The sequence below is a fragment of the Theobroma umbraticum genome, unplaced genomic scaffold (genome assembly GCF_002168275.2).
Source record: "Theobroma umbraticum cultivar Fairchild unplaced genomic scaffold, ASM216827v3 scaffold_30.0, whole genome shotgun sequence".
Lineage (NCBI taxonomy): Eukaryota > Viridiplantae > Streptophyta > Magnoliopsida > Malvales > Malvaceae > Theobroma > Theobroma umbraticum.
The window spans coordinates 3,050,105-3,070,282 of NW_018397254.1; the positions used below are offsets into that span (position 1 = coordinate 3,050,105).

The following is a 20,178-nucleotide window of genomic DNA, read 5'->3' on the forward strand; positions in this document are numbered from 1 at the left end:
ATTTTTCATATGGTCATGCACGTGGCACGTCCCAAAACATCAAAGAATGCAGCTTCCAGCTTTTCTTTAATTTTATTGGTGGACCATCCTGTTTATCTGCTCCAAAAGGGTGCATGGCCGTGGGGTTCAATTTCCCCTTGTTGTTTATTTTTTTTCAAAATTTTCAAGCCTTTATTCAGTTTTTATGTCTTTTAATAAAAAAAAAATTATTTTTTCAGCGTTTAAAGGCCTAATTGCCTATTATTATCCTTTTAATTTCACGAATTCTTATAAAGTATTTCAATTAATTAACCATTTCTCATAAATCACGTTCCATTAAAACTTTTCTTGTAATCTCTACTACATTCTTAGAATCCAATAATTAATGCCTTTTATAAAAGAATCCAATAATGCTATCCTTAATTACTTCTTGTTAATACGGAAGGATCTATCTTCTTTTTTTTTTGTTTTTTGAGATCTCATGGCCCTATATAACAAGATGATATCTATATATATCAAAGACAGTTTGGTCGTTTTCTTTGTATCAACATCAGAGTTGTTGTCCGGGTTTGGCAAGCAAAGGAGCAATATCTCACTGGCATGTGTAGTTTTTTTGTATATTTTCTCAACAAACAAAAAAAAAATTAGTATTCTTTGTCATTACTCAGTGCAAGACTAAAAGAAAGAAACATTAAACATCTCGCAAATTATTGTGTTATAGATATATCTTATAATGTGAAAACGAGACTGTTAAATTTATTTTGTTATATTATAATAAGATTTATATTTAGTGCATTACCAACATATAATACTTATACAATATTATTTAACCATAAAATGCCATTTTATACACATGTAAATTTAAAAAATTTTAAAAAATGATATTTTAAAATAAATATTATTAAAATTATGAGAACATATTCTTAAAATTTTTTAATTTTTAAATTTATTTATTAACAAAATAACAATATTTGATTCACTACTAGTGTGTAGAATCTGTACACTAATAATGTATCGAATATAAAACTATTATATATATGTTATATTATATATATAATTAAACCTATGTTTTTAAGGCTAAGGTTTGTCCATAAGGGTTTCTTTTATAATTGGCATTAGGGAAAGTTTTTAATTATAAAGATATTATAAAATCATGAATTAAAGATTCACTTGAATTGGTGGAAAATGTTTTAGGTCACCTAACCTTGGCCCAAAATCTAATATCATGACAATCTACTTTGAGCACAAGCTTAATGTAGAGAAATCAAATAAACAACTAGAACTTTAGTACCTGCTGATAACTGGGTGGGATTACCTCAGTCCATAAAAAGAATGTAGCTGACTTTGTGACTAAATCAACGATTATATGCAAAAGCTTTTTGTCTTTAATAAACCATAGGGCAAACACGTGCAATTAAATTAAAACCTGCCAGATACCTTTAATAAAGTAATTTTAAATAAATTTTTTAAAAATACTGTATTTATAATCAAATTAATTATAAAAGATTTTGGGGAGGATGACATTTTGTTTTGATTTATTTGTAACTAGACAAAATCCAACCACAACAGAGAAGAACAGAAAAGACTACCTCAAAGATATAGGAAAAATTGGATGCAGTGAACTTGAATGTCTTCTTATTCTTCCCCCAGTTATTTGAAAGGGATGGGTTCTGCCGCTATTTTATGAGCTTTATTAAATGATCAACAAAGATTAAAATTTTAATTGGTTCTTGGACCCGGATGAATGGTTATTGCCTCTTAAATGTGTGTTATCTGTGCAATAAAAGGTATATGGATGATTACACATCACATGCTGCGTTGCTTACTGCTAATATAATAATTAATTCTGTATTAAGGATGGTCCATAGATGAGGAAAAATCCGGAAACGCCCAGCTCTGTGATAACTACTCCCCAGCTAAATGATATAAAGTTGATTTACCAAAACAGAAAAGAAAAGACATAAAATTCAATCTCTCTGATAATAAACCATTCTTTGTCGGGTAAAATAATAGTTCACTACAAATTTTAAGTAATCCAATTTTGTCGTCGACATAACAATCATTATGTTGATCCAACTCACAGCAATGTTAAACCATGGACATTGTTTTGATAGGTAGCATACATGGATGTATACACCGTCAGGGTAGGAAATACATTCGTTTCTTTATCAGTTTGCATGAAACTCCAAGAAAAAAAGAAAAAAGATTCCCATCGTTTAGTGAAAACAAGTGCTCCAATTAAAGGACAAGGATTTGGTATAGTTGGCATGACAGTACATATATAATTGAATATGAATATTTTAATGCATTGTTATCACTACAGCTACATAATTAACCACGCACTCAATCCTCACACCCAAAGGCACATGGAAACTTGCTGTTGTAGAAATTGAAAAAAAGAAGAAGAAAAAACAAGTTTACTTAAAATAATAATTTAATGATATCTTTTCAAGCAGACAAGAAACCTTCTGCTTGGACTGTTGTTCACACCTTAATTCAGTTCAAAGTCATAATCGTACCTATAACATTATACAATCAATTTAATTTGAACCCCACCCTAAAGAAAATGATTTTGATTGATTCGTTTGTTTGAAAAAGTGCGTTGAAACAACTACTAGGGTGTGCGCATGAGGTCCTGCTAGCGAAGCGAGCTTCCGCAAATCGAGCAGCGATTGGCTCCACATGGACAAGGTCATCAAAGTGATTTCCCTTTTCGTCTTTTAAACCAAAACCAACCCAAAATGCCAAATGGCCTCGTCGGTATGGACTAGGCAGACAGGATTCGAGGTAACCTAAACCATGGATTAACGTGAAAGATATAGTTTCTTTAACGTTTTGTTTTTTTAATAATATAATAGCTTATTATATTAAACATCTTAATTTAAACGGGATTAAAAAAAATGAAATTTAAATATAAAATTCTAGTGGATAATTTATATCCAAAGTTTCAGATGTTAGTACCATGTTTTACCCCATCACAAGAAAACTTTTATTGGAAAAAGCATTTGTCATTGATTTCATGTTTTAAATAACAAACTGAGTTTTTAAAATATGTTGATTTGCGTAATTGAATTTTCAAGATTTTTATTTTGTACGAAAGCTTCTTAAATTTTAATTTAAATTAAAAATTTTAATTTTTTAATAATAAAAAATTAATATTTATTAAATTTAATATCATCTCAATATAACACATGATGTGATTTGATTATATGATTAAAGTGATCATCTCATTATATGTCAAGGGAGAAGTCTAAAATAGAAAAAATCACCTCATTTGCCACAACACAATCAAGCCATGTGGATGTTAAATATAAACTAGTAGTATGATAATGGTTAATTTTTAATTTTTGATTAAATCTTTGTATTAATATAATAAATTTTTTTGAGATAAATAAAAAATATGTTTTTTAATATAATAAAAATATATAAATTTATTTTCATAAATTAATATAGTTCAAGAGCTTTCGTTATCTAAGTCTTAATTTTATTTTTAATTAGAGTATAACTATTTAACTTTATTATTTATCTTTATTTTTATTTTATTTATATTTGGGTTTTTCATGGTCCTAAAAGGAAGAATATAAATATCAAAATAGACACTATATAAGTTTTGAAAATTAAAAAAAAAACAAATTAGCCTCTATTTCGAAGTTATGGGACACACAATACGGCTTACATGCTTAGCTACTCGACTCGTGTACAAAGTAATGGGCTGGATCTCATGCTCTGAGGTACCTCTCAATTTCCAACCAAGGCCCAAATAGTTTATGATTTGCTGTCCAATTGGCTAGCCCGTGACCGATGCTTCCATTGCTGTTTCCGAGATTTTCCATTCTAAAAGTAGTCCTTTAATTTTCAAATCAATTTTCTAGGCCAAATTCTGCGGGGCTCAGGCCTCAGGCTTAAGGCAGATTAACGTATTTATATGTTCAATTATAACTGGTAAATAGTGGCTTCTGTTGAATGTATAAGAAAAATGGGCTTAAAATTGGCATTGATAAATAAATTAATTTAATTTTGTTGCAAATATATACAAGGAAGTTCAAATCCCAGTTCTTGTTTTCCTCTGAAATAATTTTTTCAGATAATTGAACTATAGGATATAAAGGAAGAGAACAAAAAACTATAAGCAATTTATAATCTTCATTAACATGGGGTCTGCAGATGCCGATGATATTTCACTCTCAGGCTCTCTGCAATTAGAAGTGCATGTCTGCACATTCGTTTCATTTTAAGCATTCCTGAACAATATCTAATTCTTGGCCAAAAAGGGGGAAAAAAGAAAAAGAGAAAGATCTAACTCATTCCATTTCCCATCAAACTGATGAGATGGCATGATTTGGTTGAAGAGGGTACAAAAATTAATGAATGGTGAGGTTCGGATTAACAGATCTCTTTTCGTACTTCAGAACTTCTCATTATTTGGATAGGGCCGAATGAACGCAGAGTTCATTTGCCATATCTTAAGCGAGGCGGTAACACTGGCCTCGGTGGCATTGTTGAACAAGAACACTTTAGCAGCTCCGTAGATTGCTTTTGTCGGATAAACCCGAGATGTGATGACTGTCCTCCCACCTTGAGCAAAGCTTTCGATTATCGAATGATCCACCTGGAAAATAATACATTTTCAATGTTTATTGAGTATACCATTCTGATTCTCATAGTAAGGCAATTTATTTATTCGCATTTATACAGCAATGAAAGGAGAAAACAAGTTCAACTCACCAACATTCTGAGCGATAAGTTTTCGCCTTCAAGGACTGGAACAAAGCTCCCATAAATTTGTTTATTAACATCAGATGCCGCAGATGATCTGAAAGAATAGAACGTGGTAAGTCCTAACTATCAGATGAGCTGACTCGAGTTAAGAGAGAACAGCTTAGCTTTATACATACCTAGATTCATCATTGCAGAAGAAAGTCTTGAGATTGCCATCATATCCTTTGGCGATGTAGAAGTATACAGGAGTCTGCTCACTGAGGCTTTCATCTGCAAGAACCAAAAGACCAAAAGGTCCCAATGCCCCACGTTCTGTAGCTCCACCACTGGATCCGCAGCTGAATGTTTCATTGGACCCAGTTGCTTTCCCCAAAGCCTCTTTATCTATCACAAACTCGGCTATGATATCCAACTGCCACATCACCAGGCATTTCCTTGTCAGTTAACAGGATCTTGGTCTAAGAATTATCATCGACATGCCATGTTACAAAAGAAAAAGACAAACCTGTGTGGCTGATCCAACATCTAGAGGAACAACTGTTCCTGCCTGGAGTGTCACCTGGTTAAATTCATTGCTCTTCAACCTTAAACTCTCTATTTCTTCCACTGGCCATTGAAGCAAATGAGTACCAGTCTTATTGTCAAACAAAATCGTCCTTGGGATGCTCTGTAAGTGAATAGCACATTAGAAACACGTTAAAGAAACCGAAGAAATCTGACTTTTATTTAATGTTTATGGTCCAATGAAACAGAAAAATTACCTGAAGTGATGCCCATCCTTTCTGCACATCTGCGGCTTCACTATCAGATTCTCCAATCCAACCCCACAACACTCTTCTGTTTTTGTTCTCATCATAGAAAGTCTTGGCAGCGTAGAATATTCCATAATCATACCTTATTCCAATGCCAACATCAATTTCAGGTTGGTCAGGAATCCATGTACCATTCTTCTCATGATATGTCCCAATAGCATAGTAATCATGCCTGTCATCATCCAGGCTTGCCTTGACCACATGCTTCACTCCAGGTCCATTAACGGATGTCTCCAAGCCATTTTCTTCTGTTTTTGAAACGGGGAAGAAGTCCACACACTCCCACATGCCAGTCCCTGGCACAGCATGAAGTGCCCCATCTAACCGCTCATAGTTTATGAAATCCGTGGTATCATATATCAAAGCTATGCCAGTTTTATTTATCTTGGACCCTATGGTAATGCGCCACTTCCCTTCAGAGGTTAACCAGGCGGTAGTTGGATCACGGAAATCCATTTTGTCGATGCCTGGGGGTGGAACTAGAACGGGGTTCCCAGGGTACTTGACCCAATTGATGAGGAGAGGGTCATTGGGGTCAGCAGGATAAGCAAGGTTTTGAACCTGAACAGCCTCCACGGTGGATCCTGTGTACAGCATAACAACTTTTCCATCGGGGAGAATTGTGGCAGAACCAGTCCAGACGCCATTTACATCGTACCACTGGTCAGCAACCATTGCCAATGGGAGGTGAAGCCAATGGATCATGTCCTTGGACACAGCATGACCCCAAACAATGTCACCCCACACCGCAGCATTCGGGTTGTATTGGTAGAAGAAATGATACCATCCCTTGTAGAACAATGGACCTGTTATATCGATCGAATTTTAGAAACCAAAAATTGATCCAGTCGTTTAAATTGATCCTGCCATTTTTTTTATGGAACTGATTGCCATGAAATTGCATCAAATCAAACAAAGATTGCAATAGGAAAATTGAATTAGTAGTACTATCTAATACCTGCTACATCTTATATACATACACATATACGAACGTACATTCCACTCTGCCAAAACCCTCAGAAGCCTAAGGATATGGCTGCTGTTTTCAGCGCAAAACACGCGCGTAGTTGTCAAAAGCCAACCATGTCTATGCTGTAAGAAGATGTGAACAAGAACCACAATGTTTCTACGGGTGCATGATTTACGCTCTTTCCCCTTTCCCAATGGATAATTTTGGGAAACGTCGTAAGTCCTTACTGTCCTTCCATATTTTTAATACCAGTTGTAAATAAATTCTTTAGTATTGCCTACAGTATAACTTTCAAACTCATGTGTACGTTGCATTCCAGGTTCACAGAGGCAGAAATTTTGGCTAGATTTATGTAAATGAAAGTAAAAAATAAATAAATAATCATTACATGTGTTATATTATAGATACATATACTCTTAATCAACAAAAAACAAGGTTCAAAATTAATTTTATTTTAATACTACTATTTAAAAATAATATATGTCTTGTACTATTTAATGTCTATGAAATACTTATAATGATATACTATATATCTTATACAAGTAATATTAGAGAATTTATTAAAGGGGAAAATAAAGGTGTGGGCTCCATCTCAACTACATATTATTGAGAATATTTTCAAATCTGATTTTGATTGATCAATCTTAATTTTTCAGTCGATTGTCTAATCAACCTGATACTATTAATCAACAGTGGCAAAAAGTTATCCTTTGATAACAAAAAAGTGCCTTCTTTTTTATATCAGGCAAACAATAAGACACCGTGAAGGTTTTACTTTTATACAAAATCATATAACGATAAGCGACAACATAGAAATGAGGCCTTACCATTAGGATCTGAAGCAGAAAGAAGCAGATTCCCACGTGAGAGCAAGAGTGTCGAGGCGCCAGCCATACAAAAAATTTCGAGATACAAGAAAATCAGCATATGTGAGTAGTAAACTATTAAGTCATGGACCTGACAAATCAAACCCATTTTTCTTCTTTTTGGTTTGGAAAACATCATATCCTCAAATCTAATGTTCAAAAAAATAATGTACTTTAATCTACCAAAAATTAGTCATCAAACTATGCTACATCTTTCTCCTTTGGATTTACCCTGAAATCTTCCGTCTCCTGTTTGATCTATCCTTTTGAGATATGGGCAAAAGAAATACGCATTTCCTTTTTCATTTTTTGCCTGCTTTCTTTTCAGTGAATATAATATTGAATTATCCAAAAAGTAGAGGCACTTTTAAAACAGTGAATTAAAAAAAAAAGGAAAACTTTTCCCTTACCATTCATCCAATTCTTTTCCGGTTGAAAATGAAAGGCTGTTCTCTGCCATGACAGCATGCTATTGTTCCACGGATACGCCAGCAAATTCCCGTCAACTTTGGCAGAAAGCCTGTTTGATTTCTCAGATACTCCGGCAGCCGGGCCACGTGACACCGGCCGCAAAGTTTCAGGTTTCTTGGTGGTCGACGTAGCCAATGAACCATGTTTATTTTCGTGCACGTGAGCATTATATGACCCATTCTTTCCAATCAACAATGCCGCAAACAATCCAACCGCTAACAACCCAAAAAAGATTGTAAGCTGCTCTTTGACAGGTCTCCGGCGAGTTGCCTGAGACCCTGTCAGATGGGACCCATCTGAGCTGGACTTTGGAAGGAATGGATTTGTGTCCGCCATTGTTCGGTAAAGTTGGATAAAACGGATAAAAAAAAATAGAACAGAACGGCTGAATATATAGGGAGAAAGAGAGGAGTGCTATGTTTCAGCGCCCTTAGGTTCTCATTGCTATATATGGGCAGTGCTTCTCTGGGCAAACAAGGTGGGTGGTTTACCGTCCTCGGTTGGGACCAGGAAAAGGCAAAGGAAAAAGAGAGAGAAAATTTACCAAAACATATTTGATTTGATTTTGCCTGAAGGCCAAGTGTAACTGCCATGTATTAGCTGTTCATTATAAGTAAAATCTGAGATTCTCCATGCAATTGTAGACAAGACAGAAGTTGGACAAGTCTCGTGCATTTTGTCTCAGAGTTGGGAGAGTAAATATTTTAATGAGTATTTGATTCGCACTGCAAATTTTTTATCATCTGTTTGGTCGGGTAGGAAACTGATATGTTTTTTGGCTTTTTGCCAATAATTGTGCATTTGCACTCATGGATGCGAATCAATAATGTAGAAAGAAATGATTTTATGCCACTTACGGCATTAATTCAAAGCCAGGCTAAAACCTGAATGGGGAGAAAGGTAATTAGTTGGAATAATCAAGTGGCCAGCTGAGTAAAATTCCTCAATAATTTGTGCTTAAAATTTCTAGAAAACTCTAATGACACGTTGGAGGCGTTTAAATCGTAATTATCATTAAAGGTAACAATCATTTGTGCCTTTAATTGCTTTGGTTAGAACTCAGAAAACTCACCTGTCCTTTTATATTTTTGGGCATTCTCTGCAACTCCCAATTCCTCTTCATTACAAAAACATGCATGTTTACAGTTAAATTTTGATAAAACGAAATTCAAATTCTACTAAAAAAGATAAAGGTTATGGAAAGCGAGATAAATTAATTACTATTTTACTGCTAATTTGTCTTTTTAAAATGCTAGTAACAAGTCATTGCTTCATAAAATTAAAAATTATAAAAGAAAGTATTTAAAGAACAAGAAACTCATCTATTTACAAATGAAGTGAAATGTCTATTTATAAATTAATAATTTTTTTATCTAGATGGAATTTACAACATAAAGATAATACTAAGAGATTAAATGAATGAATTAAATTTAAATATGAATTTAATCTAATTTATATTCAAATCTAAATATACATAACAAAATGGATATTCACATATATACTAATATCAAAACGAAAAACCCTAAAATATAAACTGAAATTATTACTCAACTGCCTTTTGTTTTTAAATTATAATCACACCGTTCTAAAAATATATTTTACTTCAAATTGTATGAAATGAATTTGATGATTGACTTTTCACAATTGCAATCAGTAATCTATAGATATAGATAGATGATGACTCAACCAAGACAAAAGAAGAATCGAGAGAGAGAGAGAGACAAACAAAAAACATGATTTTGGTTAGGTATTTAGTTTTGGTCCAAAGTAAAACCTAGTGTTTGGTCCGGCAATTATTCATGTAAACAACAATTAATGACTAAGTGCTGATTAGGATTTGAAAAGAGATGGTTCGTCCTCAGCCACCGGTTTCTTCAATAATTTAAGTACCAAGGAAAAAAAAAGGAAGAAGGAAAGCAATTGCCAACACAAATAGATGTGGCATAATTGATCTCTCACATATATTATTGGATAGGGTTTGTTCTTAGCCACATGCAAAGGAGACTGAGGATGACCCCTAAATGGTTTAAAATTCTTTCTCAGGCTAATCTAAATGTTTGACCGTGATTGGTCATTCCCTCCAAACATCTCATTATTCACATAAAAACAAGCGCAAATGAATACACGAACCTCAACAAAAATAAACAAGATGACCCACATCGCATGTTCCTCCCTTTTTTTTTTTTTTAATTCATGCCCGGTCCTGCATGTTTCCAACATGCATTAGAGCCTCCGAGGAAATAGAGAATGAACCATTTTTTTTTTTAATTGCTGAAAATTTTATATCTCCGGCTTGTCGTCAATGTGGGCCAAAGGAATCGAGTGGATGGCAGCGGCATTCAACTTTCTAGTTCTAAACGTATATGATTTTGCTTAACATTATTGGAATACTGCAGCCTCGGTGGCGAGGTGAGAGTGTTGTGTGATTTTGTATAGGATTACATGTACCGTCATGATTGGTGGGCAGATAAAGCCTGGCATTGCAGTTGGGACTGAATTGACAGCCGGTGAATTATTGAGGTTAACGTGTTAGATTTTGGTTAAGATACCAGGCTTTTCAATAAAGATTCGAGCACAAGCAAATTTTCAATCATAAGTGACGCACATGTCCCCTTATTAACTTTTGTTTGATTTTGTGGTTATTATTCATTCAAAAAATGTGAGTCAAAAGTTTAGAGTTGGAATATTCTCTCCTGTAATAGCATTTTCTCTTATAAGCTAAAATACTTGGTTAACGGCTCCAGCACATCAATTAGTATGTAGCCTTTGGCTAATTCTTACCTTGTGTCCCTATAAAGGCAAAGATTGTTGCTATGTAACTGTATACCCAAATGGGTTTTGCCAAGTTAAGAAAACAAGCAGGGAGCAAATGATTAATTGGAAAAATATTGGGTAAAAGAGATTCTGCTTTTATTTTAAATGGAATTTAACAGACAGAAAAAGAAAAAAACTGAGTCGAAGTTGTTGTTGTTGCTAGAATTAAAAATTAATTACTAATCACATAATGTTATATAATTTCGTCTGATCATGTAGACAGAAATCCATATAATCCAAACACCAATAACATGACGTATTTTTTAATTTTTGAAGGAGTGGGGGTCTCCAAGCTCAGAGGAAGGAAAGGGAGGAGAGGGTGCTGCTGTGCTTGGGGATGCAGCGTAGTCATTAGCAATTTTTTATTATTTTTAAGAGAGAGGATATGGGAGGGGTAAGTTCCATGATCGAACAGCTCGCCCTGCTCATAGGTTCCAGTCTTCTAGCTTCTAAGGCTATGGACTTTCCTTACAGGCTGCCAATTTCTTGGGCTGGACTGACACCAAAAGCCTATTTCAGAAATGGGTTTGAAATTGTCTCTATGTTGTTCCAATTTCCTGACAACAACAACTCAAGCCTAGCCTGATATAGAATGTTCCAGCCCATATGCCCAAAACGAACCTAACAGCGGAACTCAACAGTCAACACCGTATGTTTTTGAAAGAGAAACAATTAATAATAGCATAAAATATAACAGTATTCAAAGAGGAAGGCTTTGCCGTGAAATTGAATGCAATTTTTTGGACAGTAGGCAGAAGAGCGTTACCACATGCAATGGGAGAGGGCAACATCAGCTTTGTGTTTCATTGACAACATGAAAAGATGCATGATTAACATCAAGCTTTAAATACCAACTCAAGAGCTCTGCTAAAAGAAAGTGTTGCTAACAACATTGTGGAGTTGGGTACATCCTCTTATTTTATGCCAGATGAGATGTGCTTCAAAATGAACAAGCCACTCTTTAGACATTTGGAGGTGGCCAAATCTTGTCAAGTAATTCCTCAACTTGCTTTGCTTGATTAACATATCCATCTAGTCCAGCAGCCAGAAGCTCCACGGATGCAGGTCCCATAGATGATGCCAGGCTTAATTGGTCCCACTTTGTGAGCTGAACATAGAGACAATATCAGTCACCAAACAGTTCATGGTTTCTAGAAACAAAAACGACCTTGTTATGCATGCTTGTGCTCATTAGTTGAGCACAGGAAGGATGAAGACAAGGAAAAACATTTCTCAAAGAACTGAAATTTAAACTAATAGGGAACCAAGTGCATAATCTTGATGACTTAAGGTTGTAAAGACATGCATGGTCTAATTCATTAATAGAGTTGCAGCAACTAGCCGGATGAAGAGAAAAAGATTGAAGTGGTTGCTGAGAATATGGTGCTGGAAATCATGGCAAAGGATGTAGAAAAGAATATGCTTCCATTTTCTATTTTCCAACAAGGGATAATAGTAGTAACCAAAGTGGTACATGAGAATGCCACAAGAATCTAATTAAATCCCATAATTTTCCAATTTTATCTTTCATCTTTGCTTTCTAGATTTTTACCCTTTCTAATGATCTCCAACTAATGATAAGCTCCATAGCTAGAGATTTTCTTCATCTCCACTTTTAGTCATTCTATTTCAAAAGTTAAAATAAAGGGGGAAAGTACTCAAGCTATCAACAGGGCACCACAATGAGCAAGTATAATCAGATTAGCAAAGAACTGAAAAATATTTTTTTGATATGGAAAGCCTATCTACAGGGTACTGAAATGATAGGTTAAACCTAAACATTGACAACCTTTATTTAGAGGTGCAAATTAAAGGCCTAACTCCAAAGACATGGACATACCTATAAAGGCTGTTTCTATATAGCTAAAGTATGAAGCTATCAAAGGAGTACCTAAATTTCAAACCGTAAGATCATGAATGCAATACCCTGGCAAAATTACTAGATTCACATCAATAGCAATTTGTGATTATTATGTGCAGTGAGTTTTGATTTCCCTTTCCCTTGTTTTATCTGAGTTGAAAAAAGTATAAAAAGAAAGCAGACCTCCTCAGCAGTGAAATTGTAGGTGGCAGCAGACTGCGGGGACAGCCTCCTCACATAAGAGTACTTCTCATCAGGAGCAGTAACCGATTCTTTGAGTGATTGCAACACCTTCAAGGGTGCAATGATATAGTCAACCCTGAAAGGAATAAACCATACCACAGGTTTAAGAAAAGAAAATATTTGATTCTTAATTTGTAATGATTTCCCATTAAAATTGATAAGAATCAAGTCATATGATACCCCAGCAGACTGAATAAATCCTGCTTGTTTCGAACTGCTGCTGCCATAAGCTTTGATTTATGCCCATATTTGTGAATGTAATTGTAAGCTTTTGTCACCTGCAGCAACCAACAACAGTACATTGGTTTCAAACTGTTTCGTGTCAGTATTACATTATAAATTATAAGAAGCAGACACATTAAATATAACTGAATAAACCTTCGATACTAAATAAAAATCATATTATCGGTAACATGATCATTCCTATAGTACAAGTTGTCAATAACAAGTATTCCTAGAACTATTAAAAAGGAGACAAGAAAAAGAAAAGGTAAATTCAATGGTGAACCCTTGACATTATTCCTAAGTCATTCAAAATTTGTGGGCATCTAAGATTCTCAGCAATCTAGACTTAGAAGAGATGCTGAATGGAGAGAAAAGAAAATGAAAAACAAGGAAATCTAGAATCATAAGTTTAATATAGAAAAACGAACAATCTCTGTTTTTCATTAAAAAAAATACTAAAAAAAGGCTCAACAGTCACAAGCAACAGATTCAATGCACTTCAGAAAGCATTAGGACCAATGCGGCTACTCAGAGAAACAATTGTGTAAGTCATCAGTAGTCAACAAAATTCTATAAACACAACAAGCTAAGTCTAAACTCAGAAGATAAAAGTTGTTTAACTAACCAAAGCCAAACCAGGATCCTCTCCTCTTTGAATAGCAGCTTCAATCTCAGGGTCACCAGAATGATTACGTGCCCAGTCCTGAAGAATGAAAAATGTGTTTTGAGAATAACATATATGAAGGTTTGCACATTAACTTCATCAAAGTCGGCTTTTTGGGGAAAACAATACCCTAACACGGCCAACAAAAATTTGAATAACAGAAGCACCAGCTTGGGCTGCAGCTGCAGCTTGAGCAAAGCTGAAGAAACACACCAGAACAAGCAATGATTAGAAAAAACTAAGGATGAAAGCAGAGTCTCCCATGCGAGTTTTTTTTTTGGTTATACATGGCATGTGCAGAAATTTCCTTAAATTATAATCAAGCAACATCATTTTCCACATAATCACATACCTGTAAACAAAAGTCAAATGAGTCTGTATGCCTTCAGATTCTAGCAATCTTGAGGCTTCTATTCCCTGCATAACCAACAAGCAACAGCAAGGACCATTTAGCTTTTACATTCCAAGACTATTAAAACTTCATATCTGTACAGAGATTTCATTGAGGTACTCACTTGCCAAGTTGAAGGAATTTTAAACAATAAACGCTGAGGAGGAACATCAATCTCATTATACAACTTCAGCAAGTCATGCACCTGCATATTTCAACAAGCTTTTAGCACAAGGGAGCCTATCAGAAATAAAAAAAAGCAGATAAATAAACTACTAAAACATAATAAAAACAAACAGTAAGTTTAGTACCAACAAATTGCAAAGTTTTAGAAGGAAATTTCATTCATCTTATATGATAGTATATAGAATATATTTGATGAGGAACATCCCTATAATCACCATGCGGTTTAAAATATAATCGTGTATAACAAATAATTAGTCTTTCACTATACTTCTCATTCCAAATGCTAAGAGAAGAACCTCAAGTCAACATAAGACAAGCAAAAATTGTATGTTCACTTAAAATTTTCAACTGAATAAACAAATTAGTTCATTTCATCAGTGTGTATATTCAGTTAAATTTTCAACATTGATGCATATGCGTAAAACCCTACACGATTTTCAACAACTAAAATTGGCTGGGATTGAGATAACAAACAACAGGATGATACAACAGAATCAAAAAATTCAGCAAAAAATATAAATGGACACATGAGAAAAGTCAATACCCTCCTAATAATGCCATGTGTGTCATAAGCCAGACGCGCATCCACCTCTGTTGAAACCCGACCAGGAACTAGCTTTGCCAAGTCGCCACCAACATTTACTAAAGCCTACACTTGATGAACAACCAAATGTTAAAAACTAACGATCCAATTGCAGTCTTTTTTCCCTTCTTTGCCAACGTAAATGAATGATAGATAGCAAAAGACCAAAAAGTTTATGCATTATGACTTAATAGTTCAATGCATAAGTTCACGTACCTTGTTACAGAAACAAGACAACCTCAGTTCAGGATTGTCCAGCCCAGAACAACCTGAATCCGCCAAAGCCATATCCACAGCATTCTAATCCCAAAAGAAAAAAAAATTAACTTGTGAATTTTATATATATATATGTAAGATTTTAAGCTCCCCATATATTCATTTCAAATGAAAAAGCTTACTCTAAAGATGGTATCAGGAAGGCTCAATATACCCAACAGCAGTGAAGAGCTAACAGTTGCGGCAGTTGGTGGAAACCTATCAATTTCAATTAATTAGTAAAAAGAAGTCGGCCTTTTGAATCAAAATTTCTTTCCATCACCAAGAAGAAAACAATCTTTACCTTTCAAAATCATCAAAGATCACAGTGTCAGGAACTATCTCACTGAAACTAGACACAGCATCCAATTCAGTACTCAACCCTGATAAATTAGAAACAACCCACCAATTAAAAACCAAAGAGATAACTAAAAAGTTTACACATTTGAACAAAAGATCCAAAAAGAAAAGAGAGGTAAACCAGTGTCGAGAGAAGAAGAGAAGCCCGAGGACGAGGAGGCACGAATAACTGGAAAAGATCTGTTGAACTTGAAGAGCAGAGTCGAAGAAGAAGACACATTCGCAAATCTTAACCTTGATTTTGCCAACGAAGAAGAAGAAGAAGAAGAAGAGAGAAATGTAGAAGACGGAGATTGCAAGGAGAGTGACATTTTCGTGAGTGAGAGAGAGAGAGAAGAGAAGAAATGAGAATCAAAGGTAAGGGGTGAATTCTTTCTTTTATATCTATGTGGGAAATGTTCTGGACAGGTGGAAGTTCTTTAATGGAGGTTTGAGTTTTTCAATGCTCGGTTTTGGGTAGCTTTAAGTGAAATTTAACAAGTGCCGGACATTTTCCATGGATAAGAACTTTGCCGGCATGTATTCTAGATTTTTGCAACGGATGGTTACTGGCTGAACTGTCGACCTCGGATTGGTGAGAATTATTTATGAATTTTAATAAATTTATTATTCCCAACCAAAATGGTAAATTCATAAATAAGGTTTAACAAAAATTGAGTAAGGGAATTTGACAAACCAAAAAAAAATGTTCTGAAAACAAGGAACAAACTCCGCAGGAGAGGAAAAAAAAAGGGGTTTTGTTGGTTGCAACTGCCATAATTTAAAAATAAATTGTCCAAATTATTAAGCAATTTACTCTAAGACCTATACAGCTAAGCACACATGTTGATGAATTTAAAGAAGACATACAATTATCGTGCACTACAAATGAAATACTATTTAGTATATAAATAATAAAGAAAAAAAGGGAGTTTGATTAGTGTCATACTATTAATAACTTTGATGTGTTTCTTCTGCCTTTACAATGATGGTAATATCAGAAGACAAAATGTTTCGACAATTTTGTCCCTACGTGGATGGGGGTGCTTGAATATGGCTGCATCTCTTCTCGGATTCTCCGTCATGATTTCATTTCAAACGCCGAGTCCATCTTCTGATCAGTAGAGGAAAAAATAAACAGTGTTTTTGTTGTATTTTGTGCTTGTACATTAATTATTGGCCTCGAAGCAAAAGATTTTATTTCTAATAGATTGTTTTTACTAGACTAAATAATCAAACAGCCAATAATTAAAGAACCAATGCACGAAAAGAAAATTAAACCGGGGGAAAATGCTTTACAATAATAAGGGTAAAATATTCATATAAATAACTTGATATCAATTAATAATTTTCAAAATTCTGACAGAGATTAGAAATAATGTGGCCACCGGAAATGACTGGATTCATTCTGGATTTATGATCCAAAATAAGAATTGAATGCAATATTTATTTGCATGTAACTAAATGCTCTGCTTGAAAATTATAGTGCTCCTAATTTCTTCAAGCTTCTTCAAACGTCTTCCATCTCACCAAAGCCTTGAGAAACTTCTTCACCTGCAAAGAATTCCATGTGAGTGTGATGTGACAGAGAAATAAGAACATCTTCAGCAGGATTTTCTACCTCTGATGGGTCCCTGAGAGAGTAGAACGCCTTGCTCTCTTTGGGCACAGAAGACACCAAGATCCCATAACCTCGGCTTCCTTCCCGCAAAACCTGCATAAACTCTAGCGTTAGAATCTGCTGCAAATTTTCTAAATGCCACACATAATAACAACTGCGATTAGAGTGATGTACTTACCTTGAATGCATCCTCATCAGTCCTGTCATCTCCGATATAAATTGGAAGCACATCATCTCTACCACTTAGTCCTGCATCAATTTTTACATAAAATTACATCGACAAGTGAAAACACATTAACCTGGAAAACTGGCGATCACAGTGTGAGAGAGAGAGAACTACCAAGGGCTTCAAGCAGAAACTCAACTGCCTTCCCTTTATTCCAGTCAATCACAGGACGGATCTCTAAAACCTAAAGAACAAGGAAAATAAGTATGTTAGGAGGCAAAGCCTTTAGATTAGATGGTAGTATTGCTATAAAATTAATACAAAATGTCAGAGAATTCTCAAGAGAACAAAAAAAGGGGGAAGCATCACATTACATTATTAGACAAATAAAAATTATGGTTTCAAAGCCAGCAATTTATACGAACATACCTTCCGCCCATGAGTTAATCGCAAGCGAGGGTAGTCTTTCAAAATATCATGAACACATTGTGCGATAGTTGGCCAGTTCTGAAAAAGGAAAGAGAATGCACTTGAAAAATTAGAACTAGTTACTCAGACTGAATGGCTTAATAAGAAATGTGGTACCTACAGTGTCCCACCTTCTCTTCTACATTACGGTAATGTACAGAGGCACAAAACTTATGATTCTCAACTTTTGCACCTTTGATATCTTTAGTATTCTCGACAAGGGTTTTGAAAACCTGCAAGATGTTTACTGATGTATAATAAAACATGTCTGGAAAAGGAGCTGAATGAATGATGCGCTAAACATAACAAATATGCACCTCGTCTATCATAGGTATAAATTCTCTAGCGGGCTGGAAAAGGTTTACCTCCTTGCCCTGTCATACAAGTACAGAATGATTAACATGAAATCGAGAGTGACACAATACTTTCTATATTTTATTTGACAGCCTCTGCATGGCGAGTGGAGACCAATAAATTCAAAGGAGCTCTTCAATTATTGACTCTTACCTGTTGGTCAGTTGATCTAATACAATTTGGATGGTCACCAGACTCTGTATGACTCACAGGGCCCATAATGTCCATCCCATGACTGCCGGCATAATAAAGTTCAGTTAGTCCTACCAATTCATAAACCTGCAATGAAAATTGCAGCGAATCAGGCCCTATTGATCCCCAGATGATATATAATTATAGAGGACAAAGAAGCGGAACAAAGTCCCTGAATGCTCCAGCATCTACCTTATCACGACTTCTCCCACTAATAATTGCTGTTGGGAAATGCTTCGCAACATTTCTGACAGCAGAACGCATCTGGAGAAAAGTAAGACCATTTTCAATTTCTTTTTCTTTTAATAATAGGAAAATGAATACAACCAAGAAATAATATCATATACATGCACCAAAATGGACTGTCGTACTTACAGCATCAGACATAAAGGCACGATCAGGGTCATCTACTATGGGAGAAAGAACACCATCATAATCTAGAAAAACAGCTATCTTCTTGCTCTTGGCATTTTTGGAAATTTGCTCAAAAGATTTAAGAGCAGATGGATACTTAATCTGCATGATCAGCAGTGAAGCAGAGCATAAGAACAAGAAACTTTATCTAGTGAAATGTATGAGAGGTAGGCTTCAAATGTATTTATCAACAATTACATATATGCATACCATCCAGGAGCAATAAGCAATATCAATATCATCTGCAGCAACCTCAATATTGAAGTCCTTAATTAGCTTCTTACGAGGGGGTGATGAAGATTTCATGGCATCCAGCCAACCATTGGAGCGGACATCATCAAGCTGCCCAGGTTTCTTTCTGGGAATTGTCATATACTTGCCAGAGGACAAAGATCCACCTGATTGTGGATAGGACAGCAGACTGGAGTGGATGCCTAGTCTTGACTTGTTTATTGGAGCAGGATCAGTGAGGACAGGCGATGAGTGATTGGACTTTAACTCCATTAGCTTCAGATCACTTTCAGTACACTTAGAACGGGTTAAACTATATCTTTGATGATAGCAGCAGGTTTGTCAAATATAGTTAAGAACCTTCAACCCTTAAAAACCTTTAGCCAACCCTTTTGTCTATGAAAAACCACCTCTTCAATGTTTTCTTATCACTGCTGTTGCGTGAGCAGTCCATCAATCGCAGGCTTCCTGAAAACTGATGATCACAGCGAAGTGAAAATTCAAAATATGAAATCAAAGAAAAAAGTAAATTTAAGATTTAAAGGCTTTTCTCAGGTTAAATACATATATTAGACATACCTTCTCATCTCCGAAGCTGCAGCGCATTTATGGCAGGTAACAGAACATTATTTGTGCAAGGATTCTTGAGACGGTAGTACTATGGATTCAAAATTTGATCAGAATGTGCTTAAATCTGCATGTAATACAATAGAAAGAGGCATTATAATACAGATGTGAGTAAATTGTGATTCAACGAGGATAGATGAACCGAACAACATAGCTTTCTCCACGAAAAACAAAACTCAATTTCACCAACGTGAGAAACAATTTATATGCCAAAGAACGGTACAAAATTGGCTTGATTCATGTCTTGAACCATCACTAATCTTCGGGAAAATGCAAGTATTCTTGCATAATTAGTTCTTCAAGGTGGCATTATAAGGAATGCACTGACAGAATCGAAAATTAAAAAACAAGAGTACAGCTCTATCTGATCTGGCTTCTATTTACAACTGAACAAATAACTTTGCAACTTTTTAGTAAGTCGTAATCTTTTTACCAATAAAAGGAGCCACCAGTAAAATCCTAATGCAAAATAATTTTGTAAAAACACACGTATACATATACATATGCTGCAACATTCAAGAACACAGAATACCAACCATCTACTTTCTTCCTTCTTTGTCTGAAGTATGTAAATAAAGAGAAAAACAGAAACTGCCCAAGCCACATATAGGTAAATGAAATGTAGAAAGGAAGTAAAAACCAACTTCAAATCCGAAGGAAATCCAAATTAACATCAGATGTCTAATCATAGAAACTCTCATGTGGCAGAACAGTAGGTAAACAGAAG

At 34.9% G+C, this 20,178-nt stretch overlaps 3 protein-coding genes across 3 annotated transcripts; all 3 read right to left on the reverse strand.

The window, feature by feature from the left end:
* Positions 1-4,082: 4,082 nt before the first annotated feature.
* Positions 4,083-8,339, reverse strand: LOC110410188 (acid beta-fructofuranosidase-like). The gene is made up of 7 exons (XM_021419783.2): positions 7,757-8,339; positions 7,308-7,316; positions 5,460-6,316; positions 5,204-5,365; positions 4,875-5,110; positions 4,705-4,792; positions 4,083-4,588 (listed from the first exon to the last, which is right to left on the reverse strand). Exons 1-7 carry the CDS (start codon positions 8,151-8,153, stop codon positions 4,385-4,387), a joined length of 1,953 nt encoding a protein of 650 aa, XP_021275458.1. The 5' UTR covers positions 8,154-8,339; the 3' UTR covers positions 4,083-4,384.
* Positions 8,340-11,330: 2,991 nt separating this feature from the next.
* On the reverse strand, positions 11,331-15,936 carry LOC110428393 (Aldolase superfamily protein). The gene is made up of 12 exons (XM_021444233.2): positions 15,521-15,936; positions 15,344-15,422; positions 15,183-15,258; positions 15,001-15,084; positions 14,746-14,850; positions 14,140-14,220; positions 13,977-14,041; positions 13,754-13,823; positions 13,586-13,663; positions 12,916-13,013; positions 12,676-12,811; positions 11,331-11,739 (listed from the first exon to the last, which is right to left on the reverse strand). The coding sequence occupies exons 1-12, from the start codon at positions 15,708-15,710 to the stop codon at positions 11,593-11,595; spliced, it is 1,209 nt and encodes a 402-aa protein (XP_021299908.1). The 5' UTR covers positions 15,711-15,936; the 3' UTR covers positions 11,331-11,592.
* A 320-nt stretch (positions 15,937-16,256) lies between these two features.
* On the reverse strand, positions 16,257-19,518 carry TPPG (Haloacid dehalogenase-like hydrolase (HAD) superfamily protein). The gene is made up of 12 exons (XM_021444245.2): positions 19,404-19,518; positions 18,804-19,299; positions 18,555-18,695; positions 18,372-18,443; positions 18,141-18,266; positions 17,951-18,007; positions 17,765-17,866; positions 17,595-17,672; positions 17,340-17,409; positions 17,178-17,248; positions 17,000-17,092; positions 16,257-16,932 (listed from the first exon to the last, which is right to left on the reverse strand). The coding sequence occupies exons 2-12, from the start codon at positions 19,095-19,097 to the stop codon at positions 16,879-16,881; spliced, it is 1,158 nt and encodes a 385-aa protein (XP_021299920.1). The 5' UTR covers positions 19,098-19,299; positions 19,404-19,518; the 3' UTR covers positions 16,257-16,878.
* Positions 19,519-20,178: the final 660 nt, after the last annotated feature.

Bases quoted from the DNA above. Each gene is read 5' to 3' on its own strand.
- LOC110410188 (XM_021419783.2), bottom strand. From the start codon at position 8,153: ATGGCGGACACAAATCCATTCCTTCCAAAGTCCAGCTCAGATGGGTCC. The intron at 5,111-5,203 runs GTTTGTCTTTTT...GTGATGTGGCAG, and splicing joins ATGTTGGATCAGCCACACAG to TTGGATATCATAGCCGAGTT. The intron at 4,793-4,874 runs GTATGTATAAAG...CTATTCTTTCAG, and splicing joins TTCTGCAATGATGAATCTAG to ATCATCTGCGGCATCTGATG.
- LOC110428393 (XM_021444233.2), bottom strand. From the start codon at position 15,710: ATGTCACTCTCCTTGCAATCTCCGTCTTCTACATTTCTCTCTTCTTCT. The intron at 15,085-15,182 runs GTAAGCTTTTTC...TTTTGGGATTAG, and splicing joins TTCCTGATACCATCTTTAGA to AATGCTGTGGATATGGCTTT. The intron at 12,812-12,915 runs GTATCATATGAC...TATTCCTTTCAG, and splicing joins GATTTATTCAGTCTGCTGGG to GGTTGACTATATCATTGCAC.
- TPPG (XM_021444245.2), bottom strand. From the start codon at position 19,097: ATGGAGTTAAAGTCCAATCACTCATCGCCTGTCCTCACTGATCCTGCT. The intron at 17,867-17,950 runs GTGCATATTTGT...AACATCTTGCAG, and splicing joins TTATACCTATGATAGACGAG to GTTTTCAAAACCCTTGTCGA. The intron at 17,673-17,764 runs GTGGGACACTGT...TTCCTTTTTCAG, and splicing joins ACCGTAATGTAGAAGAGAAG to AACTGGCCAACTATCGCACA.